The sequence below is a fragment of the Plectrocnemia conspersa genome, unplaced genomic scaffold, assembly GCF_051122295.1.
Source record: "Plectrocnemia conspersa isolate PC_06_02 unplaced genomic scaffold, ASM5112229v1 ptg000006l, whole genome shotgun sequence".
Lineage (NCBI taxonomy): Eukaryota > Metazoa > Arthropoda > Insecta > Trichoptera > Polycentropodidae > Plectrocnemia > Plectrocnemia conspersa.
In genome coordinates, this window is record NW_028277170.1 from 1308429 (window position 1) to 1331702 (window position 23274).

General features: G+C 32.6%; 1 protein-coding gene across 2 annotated transcripts in view; it reads left to right on the forward strand.

Annotated features, from left to right (window-relative positions):
- LOC148234004 (cdc42 homolog) overlaps window positions 1–23274 on the forward strand; it is a 151302-nt gene that overhangs the window by 1490 nt on the left and 126538 nt on the right. Inside the window, exons 2-15 of one of the 2 annotated variants that reach the window (XM_088187534.1) lie at window positions 1965–2046; window positions 2590–2722; window positions 3625–3809; window positions 3877–4026; window positions 5183–5289; window positions 5353–8260; window positions 9923–10890; window positions 12832–13068; window positions 13138–13336; window positions 13402–13655; window positions 13732–14340; window positions 14409–14582; window positions 15350–15457; window positions 15527–17434. In XM_088187534.1, coding sequence (XP_088043660.1) covers window positions 2685–2722; window positions 3625–3809; window positions 3877–4026; window positions 5183–5289; window positions 5353–8260; window positions 9923–10890; window positions 12832–13068; window positions 13138–13336; window positions 13402–13655; window positions 13732–14340; window positions 14409–14582; window positions 15350–15457; window positions 15527–15718 — 6129 coding nt within the window. In that variant the 5' untranslated portion in view covers window positions 1965–2046; window positions 2590–2684 and the 3' untranslated portion in view covers window positions 15719–17434. Of the gene's footprint in view, window positions 1–1964; window positions 2047–2589; window positions 2723–3624; window positions 3810–3876; window positions 4027–5182; window positions 5290–5352; window positions 8261–9922; window positions 10891–12831; window positions 13069–13137; window positions 13337–13401; window positions 13656–13731; window positions 14341–14408; window positions 14583–15349; window positions 15458–15526; window positions 17435–23274 lie in introns of those variants that run through there. The other variant, XM_088187536.1, reaches the window with a different exon arrangement.

The window sequence follows — 23274 nt, forward strand, 5'->3', positions numbered from 1 at the left end:
ATTTTCAACAAAATGATAGTTCATATATTTATGACTTGTATTTATTTTATAATGAATATAATTTAAACACTTCAAATGAAACAAGTCTTCCACAAATTATAGAAAGCACTGAGAAGTTGGATCACTAAAAATGTTAAATAAAAGAGAACCTGCCACCGAGAATATATATCGATAGCTATAAGTATTTTTTCCCCATTTGAAGTTTGAATCACATAGCTCTACAGGATTGGACTTGATTCCCGATTTTATATTGCTCAGATCAATATAAAATCGGATCAGATCAACCTTCTTATCCATCTTCAAAATATGTTCAATAGTCACGGAAAACACCATTGTTACCTGATTCATGTTTTTTGCAAAAATTGCGATATTGCTGAAATATTCGATATAATTCTTCACAAATATATGCATAATAACTGTCAACAGGCTTTAGTGGAACGGAAACATGGTTTTCATCTGCGTCATTTCAAATCGCTACTAAAATCCAGATTGAATTTGTCCTAGTTTGTGAACATGCTCATCACTCTGACGAGTATTTCCCTCATTCTGGAGAATCGCAGCAATCAATTTGCACTTTGCTTTTATTCATGACATACATGCAGCCATGATGACTTGAAGGTGTTTCAGAGTATTCATATAAAAGCTGATCGTTCATAGACCTTATTCCCCGGAGAAATTCCTTCGTGGTATGCAGAGATGTACATTTTGAATGCACTTTGTCAAAGTTCGAAAAGCCTCATTAATTATTCTTGTTCATTAGTTCGTAGTGTCAAATTTTAAGGTCAGAATAGCGCAGTTTGTAACGTCTCAGACTAGTAATTCAGAGGTTGCGAGTTCAAGCCCCGGCAGCAAACTCAAATTTTTATTAATAAAAATGAGCTGCAAAGTAACATTTATTGATTATAAATGATATAACACATAATAATTTATAACTAATAATATAGATGTAACCGATTCCCAGAATTATAAATAATATTTCAATATTATCATAAAATTATTATTTGTATTTAGTAAAGGGATAAAATGGTAAAAAGTGCAGATAAAATGTATACACTATTTTATTCATATTTTTTTGTAAATATTCGTAATTTCGATTAATTACTTATTTATCTTGGCGGAACTTATATTTATCAATGAAATATCTAAATATAGATATCATTTGTTTTTAGTGTATATTAGATGTATATTACGTACACAATCTTGTCTTTATCCACATAAAATGTTGAGAACCACTTATTTTATCTTATCAATAAAGCAACATTTACTCTAATATATACATGAATAAAATAATCATAAGTTGCTTAAATTCACACGTAAGTAAAAAAACTTGTAATAAACTATTGAGAACCACTCAATTACTTTATAAGTTATACAACATATGTAAATAATATAATTATGATTTGATAAAAGTGAGACGTAAATAAAATAATCATAAGTTGATATAAGTGAGACATGATTAAAAATAGCTTATAATAAAATGTTAAGAACCACTAAATTTGCTTCATCAATACAATAAATAAATAAAAATATTTTAAAAAATTAAAAAAAAAAGTAAAAATTAATTTACTCCCACAATGTTTATGCTGAAAAAATAATTCACTAATCAAAGAGTTAACACTAGGTTTATGAGTATAAACCCGTCAATTTGACGGGTGATTAAAAATAGGTATATATTGATCAGATTTTCAAAAATAAAAATAGTGTTAATATATTTGCATTGTTCAAATATAAAAAGTCGTAAAAATACTGTCTGATACAAATCAAATCAGAAACCCATCAATTTGACGGGTGCCGTAAATCTAGTGAGAATTCACAAGAAATTTCTCAAGACATCTCTGTTGTATTCGTAATTATATAAAATATGTATAAAAACCATCATGCATTGCTATCAGATTTAAAATATAAATAAAAAATATGTGTAGATTATTTGTAGGTATTTTAATTTGTCTTATTATTATTTTCAGAGGCGCATTATGATACCTTGATAATGGGCAAGCCGACAAAGCGGAGAAAGAGTGACGGAATACAGTTCACCATTGGCAAACGGTAAGATTACGTAAATGTCTTTACTCGCTAGCCGTGGGTAAAGAACTTTTTTTATGTATATGCAATAGCGAATTATGCGATATTCTTGACTGTAGAATGAGATTTAGTACAACTTTTGCTTTCTCAGATATATCCATCTCTAAACATAACTATCTACTGTTCTGCAGTTTTTTGCCATTCCCTTTAAGTTATATTTTTCACGGATTTATTAAAAGAATGCTATTCGCCATGTTTTGAAAATAGCTTTTGCCTAATATATATGTAAATGACTTACAGTCTGTCCAATATGTGAACGTCTGTCGAATAATATGTACTTTTTCCGCAATGGTTTTTGTTATAGTAACTATTTTGAATTTCAAAACATCCCTTAAAAATTATGATTTTGCCTTATGCACTCTAATCTAGTTGGACCATTTTTTTTCATGAACAAAACCGATCACAACTTGTTATGTGCAAAATATGCACGTATTCTTTTGTGAAGTATCTTGAGAGAATTAGTAACATTTGTCGCTAATACTACAGTGTTTTTCTTTTACTCTCAAGGTCTGAAATTCCACTGCATATATTTAAGACTTAATTAGACCGCAAATTTAGCCATTTATTGAAGCGACAGAGAACTGACGATCAACAACCTGTTTATGTACAGCTCAGATGCTCATTCATATTTATCACTATTGTAAGTTGTAAATTTGTTACTGTGGTTTCGGCATGCAAAGCGTTGCACATGCTTACATTATGTTAGTCGTTATACAACAAGTTGGCGAATGTTCAGCTTTCACGGTTCATTTGCAAGTGAAAGAGTCCTGTTTTTGTGTTTAAGCGGCTACTTATTCATGCGCGTCATTTGAAATTAAAAAGAGGCGACGACGTGTGCCAAATTTGGTAGATACAATTGTGTTATTGCGTCGCCGGCTATTTATTGCTCTGCTAGTTCAAAGGTGATGTGTCGCGCGCGTGCCTTCTAAAATATTATATGATTTATATTTAAATAATTGAGTACACGAGGCATAATACAAAGTGATCCATAATATTGTATATATATATATATATATATATGTTAATTTTTCTAAGGTATTGTTGTCTTGTAATGTAAAGTCGCTTTGGTTTTATAAACGTTTGTATTGTCCTCCTTTGCAATGGAGATGTTGGATTTAGATATATTGTAGATTTTTTTATATCCCTTCAAATATAAATATCAGTTTTAATAGTAATAAATATTTAATGGTACTGGAAATTCATATTATCGATCCATATTTTACTATATTAAGCATCAATGCTTCATATATTGTTAAGGTGTCTCGCATATATATGTTTAAATAGTCCGAGTGAACAAAAAAAAACAAGATTTACTTCTTGCGGCACTTTAAAGCATATTAAGTAGCAAGAATCAAACTAAAAACCTTGTGCTCTTTAAATGTCAAAACCCTTAAACTGCATATATTTTTAAATTTCAAAAGCATTTGTATACTAATGAAAAAATCTCAATACATGATAGAAGTTGTATGGCTAATTCGATGCATATTTATATCTGCACGTTTTTTTTGATAATGAGAATGGCTCGCAATTGTCGACTTTCAGAATTAAAGTACAAGCGCAGCGCAAATTCGCACAAGGGGCTGTCGTCCTGCCATTGCAGGCTCCCAAAGAAGCACCAAATGTTACTAACGATGCGTACAAGAACCAGGCGAAGAAAGCCGACTTTGTCGTGCAAAACAGTCCGAAGATATACACCGAGGACTTTTTAACGTTTTTATGTTTCAAAGGTAAGTAAATACATATATACGCGCTTGCTCAACTTTTGCGGGTGTCTAAATTCGACTTTGAATGTAGGTTCGCCTTCTTTGCCGTCTCACCTGAGATCGGCGTCTTTCTTGCAAACGCAAAATGTATACTCGTCGCCTGTAACGAATCCACGATGCGCAGTGCAGCCTTCTCCGCTACCACCACCCACGCCCTTGCCCCCTTTGTCGCAAGTACAAGGTAATTTTTTAATTATTTCAACCAATAATATGCCAATAAAATTGATTATTTTCAATACCATTTAACCCTTTTGTTGCAAAGCCTTATGATTACTATCTGAATATCAATGTATTACATTATTTATGTTTAAAAAAATGTTATTTTTCCCTATAGAAATGTATTAGATGCTTTCCTCAATGATAATGTCGGAACTGGCAATTCTCGCCAAAGTAGCAAAAGCCAATATATCAGCTTTCGGCAACCAAAAGTCTTTCATCATATGTATATAGATTAGTTGAACAGACTAATGCTCTCGCGGAACATTGCCCTCATTTTTTTTAAATTGCATGTTCGTCAGGAGTATAAATTTCAAACTCAATTAGTATGTCAGAATTGAAACAACGACAATCAGGATCTATGGATTTGTGAGTGATTTTATCTTCTATTAGATGGGGGGGATTACTGGATTTTCCAAATTTATGATTTGTCAAATTAAAGTGGTGCTTTTTTACAATGTAGGAATTACTGGCACAATGCACATAAAAATTGAGTTAAAAAAACGAGTAAAATTAAATGGTTAGAATAAAAATCAAATCTCGGTCAGAATTTTATTAGCACCATGGTCAGAATAGATATTAAATTGTCAGAATAAAAATTGAAAATGGTCAGAATAAAAATAATAATGGTCAGAATAAATATAACAGTTGGTCAGAAATAAAAAGAACACATTGTTCATTGATTTAGTGTTTCGTTAAAAATAGCAATTAAATTACAAATTTCTTAATTTTTGGATTTTTGGTTTTTACAATATAATACGTGAAACATCGATTTAAAATATTTTTTCAAATCCATAGATCCTGATTGTTGTTGTTTGAATTCTGATATGCTAATTTATTTTGAAATTTATACTCCTGATGATCATGTAGCAAATTTAAAAAAATGAGGGCAATGTTCCGTGAGAACAATCGTCCTGAGAGCAATCGATTAACACTTTAGTTTTGAAAAAACATTTTTATTTATCATGTGCTTCGTCAATATTTAGATAGTAATCCCAAAAGGCATGGCAACTGAAGGGTTAAAACAGTTTAGAATCGAAAATGATCTATTTTTGATAATTATACACTATGTTTTCAGTCAATTATTTTATCGGATTTGATTGTCATAATTCGTGTTTTAGGTTTTATACCATTTGGCGTAAGGAAACAAGCATCACAATTTCCAAAAAAAGCCACCACAAACAAAAAGGCGTTACAGCCTGTCAAAAAGAAATTTTGTAATCCAAAGGTAACCAAAGTTTTTTTTACACTTACGGTGTTCATAATTAATAATTTGTAATTGTAATTGCAGGTTTTAACTAGAGCAGCAGGTAAAGTCCCACCATCGACGATTGCACTACAAAAGAATAAACCTGTGTTATCACCGAACAATTACACAATGTCGACCAGGCGCCAGAACTATCAGCAGTTAAGCGTTCGTAAAACGATGCCACCCGCCAAAACAAACGTGCATCAAATGAGGAAGAACGTCGCGCTAAGGAACAGAATCATAAAAGTCTCACTTAAGAATATCAAAGAAAAGAACAAACCGAACGAAGTGCTAAAAAAGAACTCGGTCGCTGCGGAACCTTCTAAAGATGTGCCAACAAAAGCAGCCGTTATCGATAAAACCGCTAAGGTAGTTGTTTCAAAGCATAGCGTACCATCGTCAGAAGCTGAGAACAAATCTAAAAGTGCCAATACCATGACCACCCGATTAAAAAGCACTCTAAACAAGAGTGGAGATGTTGACTTAGCTCATACGCGTTCGGGCACCGTTCGTCAAGCCGTCGCCAAAAAGTTGATTGCTAAAGCGTCTCCAAAGTTGAAGGTGTTGGTCGCTAAAAAGACCGCCACTCCGCCTGACAAATTCGACTTTTCGTCAGACGACGACGAGCCTCTTTACAAAAAACTGACTAAGCCCAAAAAAGTTGCGACCCCGCCGCCTTCAAAGAAACCCGACGAGAAACTTCCTCAATTGACAATCAAAACACACTTGACGCGCAGCAAGTTAAAATCGCCGGAATCGATTGTGCAGAAAGTGAGTGCTCAAATTAAAGAAAAAATGGTAAAAATGCCAATCAAGAATCTCACGAATCCTATCGTAAAATGCAGCAGAGTCACGAGACACAATTTGATTGGACCGAAGTTGATTGACAGCGTAAACGCAGTTAAAGAAATGAGAAGAAGCAAATGCATCGTTAAAACTGCGCCTTTGAAATCTGACGTAAAAGAAGACACCATAAAGCCTGTCAAAGTGAAACAGTCCATAGAACCAATCAAAATTATTGATCAAAAGAAAGATAAATCATTGAACGATGGCAACGTAGTTAAAAATGAATCTCTGCCACCGAATAAAGAGATCAAGTGTGTAGTCGAACAAAAATCAAATAAAGAAGAACAGAAAGCTGTAAACAAAGAAGTCGCCGCTCCAAAATTAGAGAAAAGTTTCAGTGAATCTGACGACGAACCATTAGCTGCTAAAGTTCAGGAAACTGTCAATAAGATCTGCATTTTATCGGCGGAAGCGAAAGAGAATTCGCAGAAGATTGTAAACGGAAGTTTATCTTTAGATGATGAAATAATCGATATATGCCTCAAAGACGTGACGCTCGACAAAGCGATCGTTAACGATGAAAATACTAAGAGTCTCTCAAGCATTGTGAGCGATACGAATCCGTTGCCGTCATACGAGGAGTCGTTAAAGATTTTCGGCATTGCGCATAGAAGCGTTGCGGCAAAAGACGACGGTAAAAATAAAAGTTCCTCACAGGGCAAGAAACAATCGCCAATCAAAGACTTTGGTTTTGCCGAGAGGAGACATGAATTTCATGGAAACTATGATGGTTCATTGGGTTCTTTAAAGAACGAGCTGAAAAACCGACAAAGCAGGAAGTTCACCAAGCCAAAGGAATACATAGAGCAATGGCTGAAAAACAGCGCTCAACCGTTTGCTAACGGTGCCCAGTCGCCAACTAACTTATACAACAAAACTTTTAAATCAGCTACGCATGTAGATTTTGAACACGAAACTGAACAGTTCATGTCGCAGAAGTCAAACGTGTTTCAGAGCAACGAACCAGAGAATTTTACAAAGCTGAATACTATCATCAACGTAGCTCCCATCGCTGTCGACGTCGTTAAATCTGCACTGTTAGATACTGATAAAATCGTACAACCGAACAAAATTGCGCCAGAGATGAGAACGGGTGAACCTATTAACATATACGAATTCGACAGTGAATCCGAGATCGTCGCTTCTCTTCCACGAAAATCTAAATTTAAAGATCAGCAAAAGAAAACCGATAAAACAATACCGATTGTCCCTGTTAAAAATATCAATTATAATATGGAATCCGACGCAATCGTTCCTGAAATTTTAGATAATGGAAAAACAAGTTCTTTAGGAAACATCATATCGGATGCTATAATTGCGTCGATAGAATCGAACGACGATCTGCTGTCGGCTGCATGCGAAATGCAAAACGATATGGACATATCATGCGATTTGTTGAATACGAAAGATGATGTAGATGTCATTCATCAGAAGGATCCTCCTATCATTCCGAACTATTTGCAAAATATCAATCAACTGAACGAATACTTGGAATCGACTAAGAAAATTGTTCAAGACGAGCCGATCCAGAAAAATGTCAACAATAATGATTTCGACCTTACAATGCAAGTCAAGCTGACGAAAAAACAGTTTATAGAAAAATTGAACAACGATCGAAACGCGGCGACAAAGGTGCTCGTCGTCAAGCTGAACAATCTGTCGGCTGACGAGCTCAAACTATTGAACAAGAACACTTTCGCCGGTGACCCATCGTTGCAGTGCTTCATGAGCAAGAAGGACTTCATCGCTGATGTGAAACGTGGCAGTTCCAAAGTCGACAGCATTCAGGAGACCGGCATCAACTTTAACGTATCCAAGAACTTAACCACTAAGTGTGCTGATCTAAAAAGCACCAAAGCCGCACAAGACAATCAAAAGAATGCAAATTTACAAATGGACACGTTGCCGTATTTCAACATGAATCAGCCGTCTCTGAAAGGTTTTGCTCTGAAGGCTGACAGCTATCAAGTCCAAGCTCAAAACTTTGAGTTCAATAAATTCAACTCATCGCTTATGAATTCTGCAGTCGGAGGAAAAATAGTAACTAAAGATACAGGATCTAATTATATTCCGTTGAAGCAGATTGTCGAGCAGGGTATGCAAGGTATGATATATGTAATTATACAGCAAAGGACAGTTAAATTTCACCGTAAAAAATATCAATGTTAAAATGATTTTAGATTATTTCATCAATCGGGTAATTTGAGTGATGATCTTATTTTTGTAAAATCTTTTTAAATGTAGTTTAAAACAATATTTCAATTTTTTATCAATGCTAACTGATTTGAAATTTATTAAATATATTTATTCTATAAATATTTGCTCGGTAGGCTATTTAATTAAGCGGTCAGTAACTGAAATAAATGATCAGTTAGACGTGAAGCTAAATGGCTTTGTTAAAATAAAAGCAAATAAAAGATTCATACAAAAAATTAATAATATTCTAAACTGTACGAAACACAATCTAATTTTTACCTTATAATGATTTTTATATGATAAATATTTATGATATGCCAATGTTCACTAATAAGATAGCAATTAATGAAAATAATTTAGATACATAATGAGATGTCATAAAAATCACAGCCTCGTAGCTTGAAATAGCCTAGATTAAAGTAACATAATACTTCAAATATTATTGTAAGTTAGTATGTAATAAAATAAATTAGTTTTAGTATCGTCTCTAATATCCACATACGATATTACTGACAATTTTTATTATAAACTGATCGTATATATTAAAGTTGCGGACCGTTTCACTTGTAATCTGCCCATTAGCTTTACTTAACATAGTTCTGTGACAAATATTCTGTTAAACTATATTTACATTAAAAAAATATTGAATATTGGATCTTCTTTGATGGCAGCCTAATATTCTCACTAATAACCTCTAAGGACTACTGTTCAATGTCAAAATTCCGGGAAACGAAATTTTTAGAACCACTTTTAATACTTTCTAAATTTAATGGCATCCCCGCCCATTGCATTATAGGTGTTGTTAACTGCATTATCGCATTATGACCTAGTTGAAACTCATAAAGCATAATATAGCATAACTGATTATTTTATCTACACTGCCATTGTTGTTGAAAATATCGAAATAAAAAATATTCTATTACTAAAGAACATCATTGATATGCCTACTGTTAACAAACACCGAATGAACACTAAAATTATTGTTAATTTACAAAAGATTATACATTTTTCAAATATAAAAAAAGACATATGGAACGTAATACATAGCTGCTGTATTTTTATTTTTCTATAAATTATACACTGGCTTAAAAGTCTTACAGTTTTACGAGCGAGTCATAAAACTTCTATGATTAGTGAACAGTGTTCGCTTTTTAGAGTTTCTAATAATTTTTATACTAAAAGGTAAAATAAATATTTAATTAAATACATATATTTATGTATTTACATGCTCGCTATATAAAATTTCCTGATATAAAATTACGTTAATGTGTTTTGAATGGTCATTAAGTTACAAATGACGTGTGATTGAGTGAAATAAAGAAAATCATTTCAAACATGTATCCAATGATTCGAAAGTTTTACTAATTTATATGTAATTTACTGAAAGACTCAACTTTTACCCAATGGCTAAAAAAATAGACCGATTGCAATGCGTTAATTTAACTGTCCGCAGCTGAATTATTCAGTATTGGGTAATATGGTATTTTTGCACATTTCTTGATGATAAAATGGTGTCATTTTACTGATAGAATTTAAAAAATGATATATCGCCAATCCTTTTACATTTCAGACGTTAAAAGAGTGGAAAAGTTGGAGATGTTCGAAAACAGGGAGTACATATGTTTGTCTAATAGTCCAGAGAAGAAGATGTCCGGCCTCTGCGGAAAGTTCATGCCTTCAATGCAACTCGCCAACGAGAACCCGCAACTTAAACATTTCGGTTCCCATCTACCAGTCGCTACTTCCGTCCAACCGGAAGCAAAGAAACCTAATCTAACACCGGAAGCCACGAAACCGGCCATATCTTTTGAAAATATTCTATCTAAGCCGCAAAATCTTAATTTCTCACTCAACAACACCTTGAAACGTAAGGACGACCCGAAAAAAGATCTGTCTAAAGATGTACTAGCGAAGAAGAAAGAGTCCGAAGATCATCTGTTCTATATACCGTTGCAAGGTGTGTCCAAGAGCGGTGTAGATATGAGCAATCATCTGATCGAAGGCGTAGCTGTCAAGATGGACACACAAGGGCCCAACGGCATGCAGCAGAGAGTGATCATGAGAGCCAAGTTGGTGAGGAAGTCGCAGATCAATAAAGATATGAAGAAGAACGCTGCAAAGCAGCAGACCGGTCCAATGCTGGATATTGTAAGAAGCGTCCGTGAAGCTTTTCCCAATGCAACTATACACGGTGATTCGATAATGAGTGGACCGAAATCGGCGGACGTCGTTTCATCCATTCAAAAGGTAGGACTGTCCACGGCGAATCCAAAGACGATTCAACAGCAAAACACGATGACTGTCAAAGGAAAGGCTCAGAACGTCGCAATGCCACCTATCGGCATGAACTTGATGAGCAGCAAATCAAGCACTTGCAGTTCTCAGTCGTCTTGCTCGGTGACTGGCCGCAATTCGAGAAAATCTAGCGATGCTACCGAACCGATCAGCCAAAAAAACAATACGTCATTTCCGCAGCCGGAAGATGCGGCTCGCATCGTCGAAGCGCCGATCTTTCAACCGACCGAAAAAGAGTTTCAGGTCAGTGTTTTTATCCTTTTAAATAATTTATTTTAATTTTACCTATCCACCTCAAATTTATTTAAATTAATATATTTTGGGAAAAGTTTTAAATATATCACTGCCTCTCCTGCTACTTTTCATCGATTCTCAACATGTGGTTCGATGGACATTAAAGTTATATATTAATAATTTTATTATTTAACTTTAATTAGGTACAGGTTTGAAAAAAAGAATAATAAATATTATTATGTACTTACCTCGAGTCATAAGCATATAAAATCTGTAGTACGCCTTCTTCCTTCATAGCACTTTTCTTCATGGTTGGTTCGATTTGTACTCCGAATAAGGACATGTTACCGCTAATGAACATTTTTAGGGACTGAACTCTAGAGTCGAAATATATAAACGCTAATATTGAATATTGCATAATCATAACTGATCCAATAGGAAGATCCGCTTTAAAGTTGTCATCGTTACATATGTAAACACGTGCCGTAAGTGGATTTTATAAATAGAATGTTTACATGATACTGGAAGTTTATTTTATAAACAAACGCAGGCATATTACGGCTCAAGATATTTGATATTTGCGTGATATTTTATTTGAATACATCCAAGCGGTGGTGCTCAAACTTTATTATTAATTAAAATCAGTAAATTACAATCAAATACATGGGTATATACTGAAAAAACAATAGAATCAAATTAAACTAAATAAAAATAAAATATTCCTATTTAGATGTATATCATTTGGTATATAAATCATACATTGTGTCAAAACAGTGCTTCTTAAGCTTTTGTAATAAATATTATTTATTTATTAAGCTTTTACAGGAACAAAAAATATACATTTTATAATATAAATGTTTATTTGTAGAATATATTTTTATTAAATTTTGCCCAATGCGTTACTGAGTTAATCAATCAGATACAATGAATACCTACAAGTAAGAATTAACCATCAAACTGTAAGTCTGGGAATTGGTGATATTAATAATTGTGTAATATAATTTATAACCAATTGATGTCACTACAGCTGGGCCGGTTTTTTTTAACCTTTTCACTGCGCGCCAATTCGAAATTTTCTAATATGTGTGAGAGAATACTAGATTTACGGAACCCGTCAAATTGACAAGTTTCTGATTTGATTTATATCAGACAGTATTTCACGCAGCACTATAAGCACTATTTTAATTTTTGAAAATCTGGTCACTTTATACTTATGTTTAATGACACCAATTATACCAAAAAATCTAATGTTAAACAAAATTATTGAGACTTGCTTATTACTAATATTTAACACCTATGTTTAGTGAAGCATATTCCGTGAACAATTTGGGTGAAAACATGTCTGAATGCAGATAAAAATGTACAAATTGTTTATGAAATAGCTGCTTTTGTTTTCACTTCGCCAGCCATCCTTATCATAAAAATAGGGCGCGGTCATTTATGTTACATAACAGAATTATTGGGAACTGCTAAGTATCGTTAGACTTACCTGAGATAAAGTAATAGTATCCCTTTTATTTGGCCACGACTCGCATATCGTACAAAAATATCGATTTCAAAATAACATAAAAAAATATTTTTGGTACTACTGGTATTTCATTTTGTAATACTGGTAATACCGAAGGGCAATTTTTGCCCTAATGCTGGTATTATTATCCCTACCCACAACGTCAGAGTTACTAGTTTGAGACGCTACAGATTAAGCTATTCCATATAAATAAGGATATAATCAAGAGGTTTAAAATTATATCAATCGATATAGTTTTAAATCATTGGCAAATAATAATACATGTACATAAAAGAAATTATTTGCAACGTATTGAATAAAATCCACTATTAACTGTAAAATATTCATCACAATTTTGTCTAAAAAACGCAGATTCAAAAAACTTGGGTAAAATTGTTAACATTTTATTGCCATTTTAAAATTAATATTTTTTTAATTTATAGGATCCGCTAGAATTCATTGAGAAAATCAGTCCCATAGCATCCAAGTACGGATTGTGCCGTATAATACCACCGCCCAGCTTCAGGCCTGAGTGTAAAATATCAGACGATATGCGTTTCACTCCCCATAATCAATACCTGCATAGAATGCTGTACAGATGGGGCCCGTCGTCGCGTGAGATGTGCGCCATTAAAAAATACTTGGCCACTCAAAGCGTCATGTTCAAGCAACCGCCGACGGTTAGTAATCAGTAGTCTTAAAATATAATTCATCCGTTTTAATGACTTTTTCAATTCACGTTTTTACAGTTGAGCGGAATCGAAGTGGATCTACCGAAGCTTTATCATATCGTTCAAAACATGGGTGGCCTGAATAAGGTACTGGAGAAGAAAATGTGGCATAGAGTCGCTGATGAAATGTGTCTTCCCTCGAATGTCCATTACATGGATATACGACTAGACGAAATCTATTGTAAATATTTACTGCCATATGACACTTTATCAACTGGTAAGTAATTTAAATAAAAGACATCAATAAAAAACTATCATTTGTTTTAACGTACGACTTTGCAGACGAGAGAAAAAAGTTGTTTGAATCCGTTGATCTGGATTGGGAGAAGAGACAAAAGAGAATGATGGCTCGTGCAGCCAATCCCATAAATTTCCTTTCCGGATCGGATAACGAAGAGTGTGAATATGACATAACTGAAGATATAGAGGAGTGTATTACGCGCGGAAAGTCCATCACGCTCTGTTCGTTTATGAGAACGGCAAAAAACACCATGACACTACACTTTGGAAAGGTTCAACAGCCGCAGCCTGAAGAGGTATTGATTTAATAAATTGATTATGGCATTTAAGCCACTTTGACATAGTTCTGAGCTTTATCCTTTGACGTTTTAGGTGGAAACAAAGTTTTGGAAGTATGTAACAGCTCAAGATAGCCACGTTTGCGTGAGCACCGGTTCGATTGACTCCAGCGTTTGGGGATACGGCTTTCCAAACGCCAAGACTAAAAGCAGTCCTATTGCCAAGCACCCGTGGAACCTGAAGGTCTTGACCAACAATAGTGGATCCGTGCTGAGGTCTATTGGCCCGATCATGGGCGTTACAGTTCCGACTATACACGTCGGGATGCTATTCAGCACTTGTTGTTGGTATCGCGATCCTCACGGCCTTCCTTGGATCGAGTATCTGCACGACGGTGCGCCGAAGATATGGTACGGCGTGCCCGATAGCCAAAGCACCAAGTTTAAAGAGACACTCTCGAATATCGTACCGAGCTACTGTCAGAAAAAGACCATTTGGCTGTTGTCAGATACCACAATGGTACCTCCGACCGTGCTCACCAATCATGGAGTATCTTTATGCCGAACCATACAAAACCCGGGAGAGTTCATTCTGGTCTTCCCCAAGGCTTTCACATCGAGCATCTGTACCGGATATAGTGTTTCCGAAAGCGTATACTTCGCTTTAAATAGTTGGTTAGACACAGCACAACAAGATTTTGTTGTAAGTATGGATTTGACATATATGAGCTGTTTCATTTATATTTTGTTAATGCTTATATGATTTTTCAGGATATAAGGAACAGTTGCGAGCCATCCATGTTTTCTTTGGAGAGATTAATTGTAGCTATCTCGGAAGACGTTCGCACTCCTTATCACGTACTGATGAAAGTGCTCCCGGCATTGAACAAAGTCATACAAATGGAGAAACAAAACCGAGAAGTCTTATTCAACATGGGACTGAAGGTGCGATTCTACTCATTTTATTTACTTAGAATACATATAGACGGTATTTAAAATAAAAAATCAGATTGTAATGTTTAAATATTGAAGACAGGTTCTTCTGGGCCTGATTTGATTCCTGATTTAATTTTGAAGGGTTGCAAAGTCAGTCTTGCTGCTCCTCTAAAACGTATTTTTGATATAATTCTCAAGACATCATAATTTCCTGATCTATGGAAATGCACAAATTATGTATAAAGAACTAAAGACCAGTCGCAGTCAGCTCCGGTTTGAAATAATTATCTATATATATGTCTAATCACTTTCGGTAAGTTTTGTTGGACGTTTCGTCCCGTCCGTTCCATTGTTACTAACCTTCTGTCTTTCACCAAAACGGTGACAAAATCTCTCGATGTGAGAATTTAAGTAGACGTCGTATATACAGATTTGGAGGAGGCCTTCGATAAGGTGTCATGGGTTATTATTATTAAAAAAATTGTCGAACCTCGTTTGCTCGGATGATTTAACTCGGCTATTCTCAAGTAATTTGAGCGATCGTAGACAGCTTGTAGAATACGGCGGCCGATTGTCGACAAAAGGGCATTTGGTTATTATCCGTTCTTATACCTCAGCGCCTTTCTTTTAGGAGCGTTGGGATACGATTCGCAGAGTACGGAGTTTATAGTTAACCTCAAGAATTATGTTGAATTTTTGCTATTAGAAATCGCTATAAAAAAATTGCATTTATGCATTAGTTAAAATAGTATAACTAATATTTTTAAATGTTGCAGATATCGGAGAGAACGCAGAATATATTTATCGGACGCAAAAAAGTAGCTAAGCGTCAGGACGAAGTGGAAGAGTGTCATCGGTGTCGAAGCAGCCTCTCTTTGTCCATGGTATTTTAATTTTTTATTTTCATTACAAAACCTTTTGCTTCACGAGTTCTAATATTGTATTTGTTGCAGCTCTATAACGACACAGACAATAGCGTGTTCTGTTTGACACATGCGGCCGAATTCCTATCGTCAAATCAGACACAGATCGACAAGTGTAAATTGCTCTACATGCATTCTATAGATGAACTAGAACGCATTCTTTCTAAACTCTTGGAACGTATCAATACGCTCGCTAATAAAAAATGCGGCAAAGCCAAGTAAATTCCTATGCAATCAATGGCAATGATTTTTTTTCGAGACAATCACATTTTTTTGATGAGACCCTCAACGACGTCTTAGTAAAAATATTTTTTTTTTAGAACGGTTGTGAAATTTTATAAATCTAAATTAAAATGCCCAAATATTTACTTAATGTGGAATTTAATAATGCTTGAGAAATTGTCAAAAAAAATTTTTTTACAATTCCCTTAATAAATTTGAGAGAAATATTCTTTAAAACCACACCTCTCTTTCCCCTAAAATCAACGATTTAAATAGACTATTTAGTTTGGTTTTAAAAAGCTCATAGAAAAACTCATAATGCCCTAATATTAATAGTGTTATTAAATGCATTGCAATAATATTGTATAAGTAATAAGCGTTTGAGGGTTTACTAAATAATTTGGCGTATGAAAATCATTTTTTTTATTAATTTGCGAATATGTGATAATTTCTTAAGTAGTGTTAGTAATAGCGGAAACGATTTTTTATATAAATATTTTGTATTTATCTAGTCTTTATGTATTGATTTATAAAAAGTATACAATCATCTCATATGCAATAGTAAAAATATTTTTAGACCCAGAATCTTACCGTTTTGAAAGCTTGAACGTCTCTAGTCTATTGGGCGTTGATTCGGTTGATTATTAATTTAATTTGCGGTTAGTCTTAGTTGAAGTTTTTTTACGAGTTAAGATTTTGAGTTCCTTTTTTGTTTTACTATATCCTTTAACAGCAAGGTGTAAATCACAATTCAATTACGAGAGTGTTGTGATATAGATTTTAACATATTGATTACATTGTACACATTCATATACATTTTTTTAATGTTTAAGAATTACATTTGTAACCCTTCCTATGTGGTGACCATAGCAATAATGCCAACAATCAAATTCGCACATATAAGTTAACGGAAAGCAATAAAAATACTTTTTAAATTTACATAAAAGGACTTCGTTAATTTTATATTAATGAATAAACGTGTATCAATAATGATATATTCAGGCTTACCTGACTGTAGCTTGTCACATGTGAAACATTTTATTTTAATCTATGTTACTATTTAAAATTAACTTTCACTGTTATTATTCATAGTTGTACAAATTATATAATATAAATTATTACTAGCAAAGACTAATAATCGCAACTTCTTTTTGATAAATAATAGTAGTTACTCTTTGTTCCGTAGTCTGATTATCTGAATAATTATTATTATGAAGATCGTAACTCTGCAAAGTAATGAGTAGTTTTAAATGGATCATAGTTTTAATAGAATTTTCATGTGTGTATTACTCATTTTTTACAGTACTGCTTGCACATGTTATATAAAATCCATGTTAGGTTATAATTGTTTTTAAATTATGTTTATCAACTCATTTTAATGCTATCGAAATAAGTTTGTTGTGATGTTTGCAATATCTTTTTAATATGTAAGCTTGCACGACTTGTAATAGCAATAGAGGCATTGACGTGAATTTTTTATACTAATTTTATGGCTACTGTGTACAAATATTATAGCAATAAAATACAGAATTAAATTCAAACATGATCTTCAAATATAAATTTGTAAGAGTACTTTTATCATTCTAACGACAAGTTGTTGTTGAAAAAAAATATTTTTTATATTTTAGAAAAAAAAACTAATGTTAGATTGATTCAAAGATACCAAAATGTATTAATTTTAATTATTAATAACATAAATAAAACATGCTCATAAAATTATTATTCCTCACTATTCATTCCTTTTACCTACATTTTTATATTCAACACGCCCGCCTCTTCCAAATTTATCTATGAATCATAAAGACAAAAAATGTGAGTATAAAGACATTTTTCATTTTCAAAAAAAGCTGAAGCTTGATCCAAATGTTCTGTTGGTCATGTTTATTGTTCCCCAAAGAAAGTAACGTGTGGAATAAAACTGGTTTTGCTGACCTTAAACATTTGATAGCAGCACTGAAAAAAGATCACAGTCACGTTCGGTAATTTTTTTCCCCTAAAATGTTTGGAAAACAACGAATAGAAGTGATGGTTGACGCTCAACTTAAAGCTAATATAATGAACGAGTTAATAAAAATAGAGAGATATTATAACGCAGTAGTACATCTAGGAAAACAGTAAATTTTTATTTGGCATCGAATTGTAAAATCACAAAACAAGATGGAAATGAATTACTTGATTTGGAGTCCATTAGCACTCGAAATTCACCAAAAGATGTAAAAATGATAAGAGAAAATTCAAATTCAATAATGAAGGTATATTGGATATTCGCAAGAATTAATAAAAAATATTTGAGTGTATTCATTTATTAGGTTATGTTGTATTCGTTCTAATAAATGCATTAAATATTTTAAGCGTTTTTATTTGAAAATAACATACTCGGGATCGCTCGAATTTGTCTAAAATACGAAGATATTGAAAATTCCAACTCTTCGGAGTATAAAACTGCCCCGGCCCCTGATCTTCGAGACGTTATTCTTTTTTTAATTCTCGGCCGTTATTTGGTCTTAATGTGCTTATTTTTTTATTATCGTCGATGGTGGCCAGAGGCTTAATTTTTTTATAAATTATCAACAACCTTTCCAAAGCTTCATTTCTCTTATATTTATTAACGCAATTCTTATGGGTTTTATCCTAGAGAATATGCAATGATTTTAATGTAAATAAAAAATCTTTCTCTGCCTCAAACGGCTGCGTAGTTGATGTCGACGTGGTAGCGTTAGCGTTCGCTGTCCGAGCGGTGACTGTAGGAATGCATTACACGATCAGTCCGCACCAGACTGACGAAAATTATCAAAATATTTAAATATCTGTCAGTCCGGTTCATCAGTCCGTCATTCAACGCGTTAGACGTAGGTTACACGTTCAGTCTGCCGTCAGTTCAGTCCATAATTGTGGTCCGATTGTCGCCAGACTGAACGAGTAACGCGTTAAATGACGGACTGATGAACCGGACTATGTTATTTTCAAATAAAAACGCTTAAAGCATTTATTAAAACGAATACAACATAACCTAGTAAATGAATACAGTAAAATATTTATTATTAATTCTTGCGAATATCCAATATTCTCTCGTTATTAAAATGGTGACAAAACTTTTCTCTTATCATTTTTTGTGAATTTCTCCTACAAATCATCAACTAACGTAACCGAAAAAAAGAAGCTACTATCACGACCAGAACGCTTCAATTGTTTGTTTAATATTTTTTTGTAGATTTTCACAAATATATGACATAAAAATGAAGCATTTTTACTTCCAGCTTGACCGTGATTTTATTTTGAATGTTTAAAATGTAATTAATTGTATTTTAAAATATGTAAATGTTCTGAAAATGTATGTTTTATGTATGTAAATTTATATTTATTATATGTATGTAATTTGTATTACAATATATAAAAACTACTATATTTATTTTTGAAATTTTTTTAATTATATTTTTTAAATAATATTGTTATCGACCTCTGCCAGACTCGCCAAAGAATGCCGATACGCTGCAGTTTCTCGATAAGAACTGCTATTGCAGCGCATGTAAAAACAAAAACACCACACAATCGTATTTTCGAGCGTCATATACAACTTTCTTCTTATGACTCATATGTGTGTAAAAATTGGAAGACGTATCGTACACTGATTTACGCCCATTTGTTATTGTAAATATTTACTATTTAGAGCATCAATATACTTTACCATTTCAACACAGTAGCTATACTATATTTGCGTTAACACAGTCAGTGCGAAAGCTATCCATTTCATCATTATTCGTAATTGAGAAAGAGATGGCAAGTTTAGGTTTACGCTCTAAAGCACACAATATGGATATAAGTTCGATATACTTATCATTACTCCGATTGATTGCTAAATATAAAAAAATATAGTAATGCCAGTTGTTAAAAACCACCCGCTTCTCAAGTTGAGCTGTGGTGTGGCAACACTGGGAACTGTCAGAACGCCGCCACAGACCTATGAATTTCCAAAGTTCCCGGTTTTTTCTCAATTTTGCCCATCACTAACAGTAGCCCGATTTTTTTAACTAGAGCAGTCGAATAAAACTTAATAATTTATAATGTCGCATTAGGTAGAATTTTTAAGAAATATACCGATTACAGAAGGATAAAAAAATGCCAGATTATGAAGGAAAAGCGAAAAAAGCGAGCATATAAGCGCAATAAAGTTGCCGATAAACCTAGATTCGGTGTCAGAGTTAGCGAGCCCCAATTATATTTTTATAATCGATTGATAAAATCATAGAGGTATATTTTAAAAATAAATTTATTATATTAAAATAATTTGTCAAATAAAATTTATAAATAAAAATATCACAAATTTTTTATAAATACAAAAGAACCACGTTTTTATTTACAATATTATAAAATTATTACTGGTTCTTATTTGAAATGTATTTTTGACGTATACAAAATTATTAACTTTTACACATAACTCACAAAAATGGAAAAATACTTATATTATATATATATAAAATTTTAATCTTTGGATTCGTCGCGATGAGAACGTACTGTTTGATATTTTGGCTGTGATACGTTAGCGATTCAGCTAGTGTTGCTGAATCGTTACCGTGGGTATCACAGACGAAATATTTAACAGTAAGTTCTCATCGCTATGAATCATGAGATTTAAATAATATTAATACACGCGAATCTCTAAAAAAACATATGTATGATATGTACATACATATTATTTTTTAGATTAATGTGTTTACGTATGTTGATGTTTGATGGAATTTAACACGTTACTTAGATTTTTGAGTTGAGAGTTTGCATATCGCGCCTTTTTTGCCAACGCTTCGACCTCTGATGTTGGGGTCATTACCGCAGACTCAAAAACGTCAGCAAGAGACGAGAGGAAGAAAAATCGTGATACGCTAGTCCTCTCATCTTATAAAGCTAAGCGACGTATTGAATTCCGTAAAAAATCAAACATTAACATACACACATAATAACATATAAATATATATATATACAAAGTAATAATAATAATATAAATTTCACAAACCTTATGAATAAAAAACACACTGATACAAATTATATATGTATGTATACAAGCGGCCCTCGACTTTCGAAAATTCTACTTTTGCACATTTTTAAAATTATTTGTCAATAATGCTAAAATAAACGATATTATAGGAAGAAAATAATGAATTAGGCCATCAAACCAACTGACAGGGAATATATGCATTAAGATATTTTTGGATGAACTATAATATATGGAACGCAATAAACAATATAGGAGACTTGGCTGAAATGAAGGAGTCAACAATGAAAGGTTCCTGGAAACAATTATGCCCACAAATGAGTGATTTTATTCATTTTTAAGAAGCTCCAGAAACTATCACAGATGAAATAGTTAGCCTAATAAATGAACTAAACTTGGATGTCAACAATGAAGATGTTAACGAGTTGATTGAATCTCACTCAGTACCTCTGTCAAATAAATACTTAATTGAGCAACAAGAGTTAAATGAAATACACTGAAAGTGAGGAAGAAGAAGCTGATAAACTCGTCAAGACTTTGAATATCAAAATATGAATGAATTCTTCATGCATCTTGACAAATTTTTGACTATATATAAAGAACAAGTATAATATATGAGGAAAACACTTAACACGCTTTATTAACTTAATTATGTATGTATATTGATAAATAAATATTTTAAAATACAATTTCTGATGTTTCTATCGAGGGTCGCCTGTATTATTTAAATCTCAGGATTCGTCGCAATGAGAACTTACTGTTCAATATTTCGGCTGTGATACTTTAGCCACGGTGATGATTCAGCTAGTTGCTGAATCGTTATCATGGATATCACAGTCGAAATATCGAACAGTAAGTTATCATCAATATGAATTCTGAGATTTAAATAATATTTACTTGCGAATCTATAAATATATATATTACAAAATGATAATAATACAAATTTCATATAACTTATGAACAAAAAAACACTGACACAAATATAACTTATGAACAAAAAAAACACTGACACAAATATATTTGTACATAAACAGGATAAACAATTATTTGAAACGTTAAAATATGGAATATGAATTGATATATTATAATATGCATACTTACAATCTTTATAAAGGTTAACACTACCACTTTCCATGGTAAAATCATATTGAATAGTTGAATGAAAATATTCCATTTTATTGTTTGGTCAATATTTTTGAATAAGAATATTTATAATATCTTAATATTATATCATATGAAGATCTTAAAGCAAAAATCATTTTAATAATGATTAGAATGTTGAAATAACATATGGATACGATACGTTTTTTATATTTAAAAAATATTTTTTATTTGATGTTTGACAAAAATATTTTAGATAAATATTTAATATATTTTTAATTTCTTAAATTGAAAAGACCATAAATAATTTTAATCTTAAATATGCTTATGACACACCCTGTAAAATAAAATAATATAAATATGTTCATGCCGCACAGAACGCAATTATGGGAAGAATATTTTAACTATATAATCTCTCAATAAATTATAGAAAAATGGAGTTAACATGTTATTCACTTGCTTTATAAAAGGCACAGGAAACTTAGTGTTGTGAAAATTAAATTTGAATTTCGACAAAAAAAAGGTATTTTGTTCTAGCGTAGGGTCTTTATATTTATAAAAATTTTCCACAAAACATATTCATCCGAAATACTACTCAATATGATTTCACAGGAATAAAATATTATCAGTCCTTTAACTTTTTTATTTATGACAGTCATAGAAATAAAAATATAAGGAGGGCAATATTTGTTCAACATTTCCCGAATTCATTTTATCGTGAAACCCATTACTTTGAAAAACACTATATTATCGGTGATACTGCATAACCGCTGATCTACTACTTGCAATTCCGAGGAACTACAAGAATAGCAAATTTGAGATTTCGCGCCAGCACGCTCTGTGCCATTGACGCATTTTCGCAAAGATATATTTTTGAATTGATCAATAGGAAGGCTGTATTTGCTTTGCGACAAGGGCACGGTGTATGTGATGACTTGTTGTTTGCTGGGAATACCGCGGAACTGTTTTAAGACAATCAAATTGATCGATGGCTACCCAACTGGAAACCCACCATGTCCCGTCATTTACCAGTCTCTGTCATTATGTATTCAGTTGGAGGATAGGATAGGAGGATGGAGGATGATCTATAAGCATTATATTAATTTTACTAGACTTATACAGCTTTCAAAATATAATACTTATGAAGTTTTTTTTACCTCCTGTAAAGCTCAGTCATTTGTAGTCCAGCGGTTATGCAGCACTAACGATATATTATAGATTTTAAATAGGGAACTTTAGACACTTTGGCTAAAGTGGTAATTATAATTTTAAACACACATTAAAACAAAACTTAAAATTATTGTGTAATAATAAAAATATATTGTATGCATACATATATAATTAAAAAAAATTTAGACGAACAATGGAATTATGAAGTTAAATTAACTCTTTCATCACGATTTCAATAAATTAAAGTGTTTTTCAACCTTAAATTATACAAAAAAAAAACATATTACATGGCTTAAAG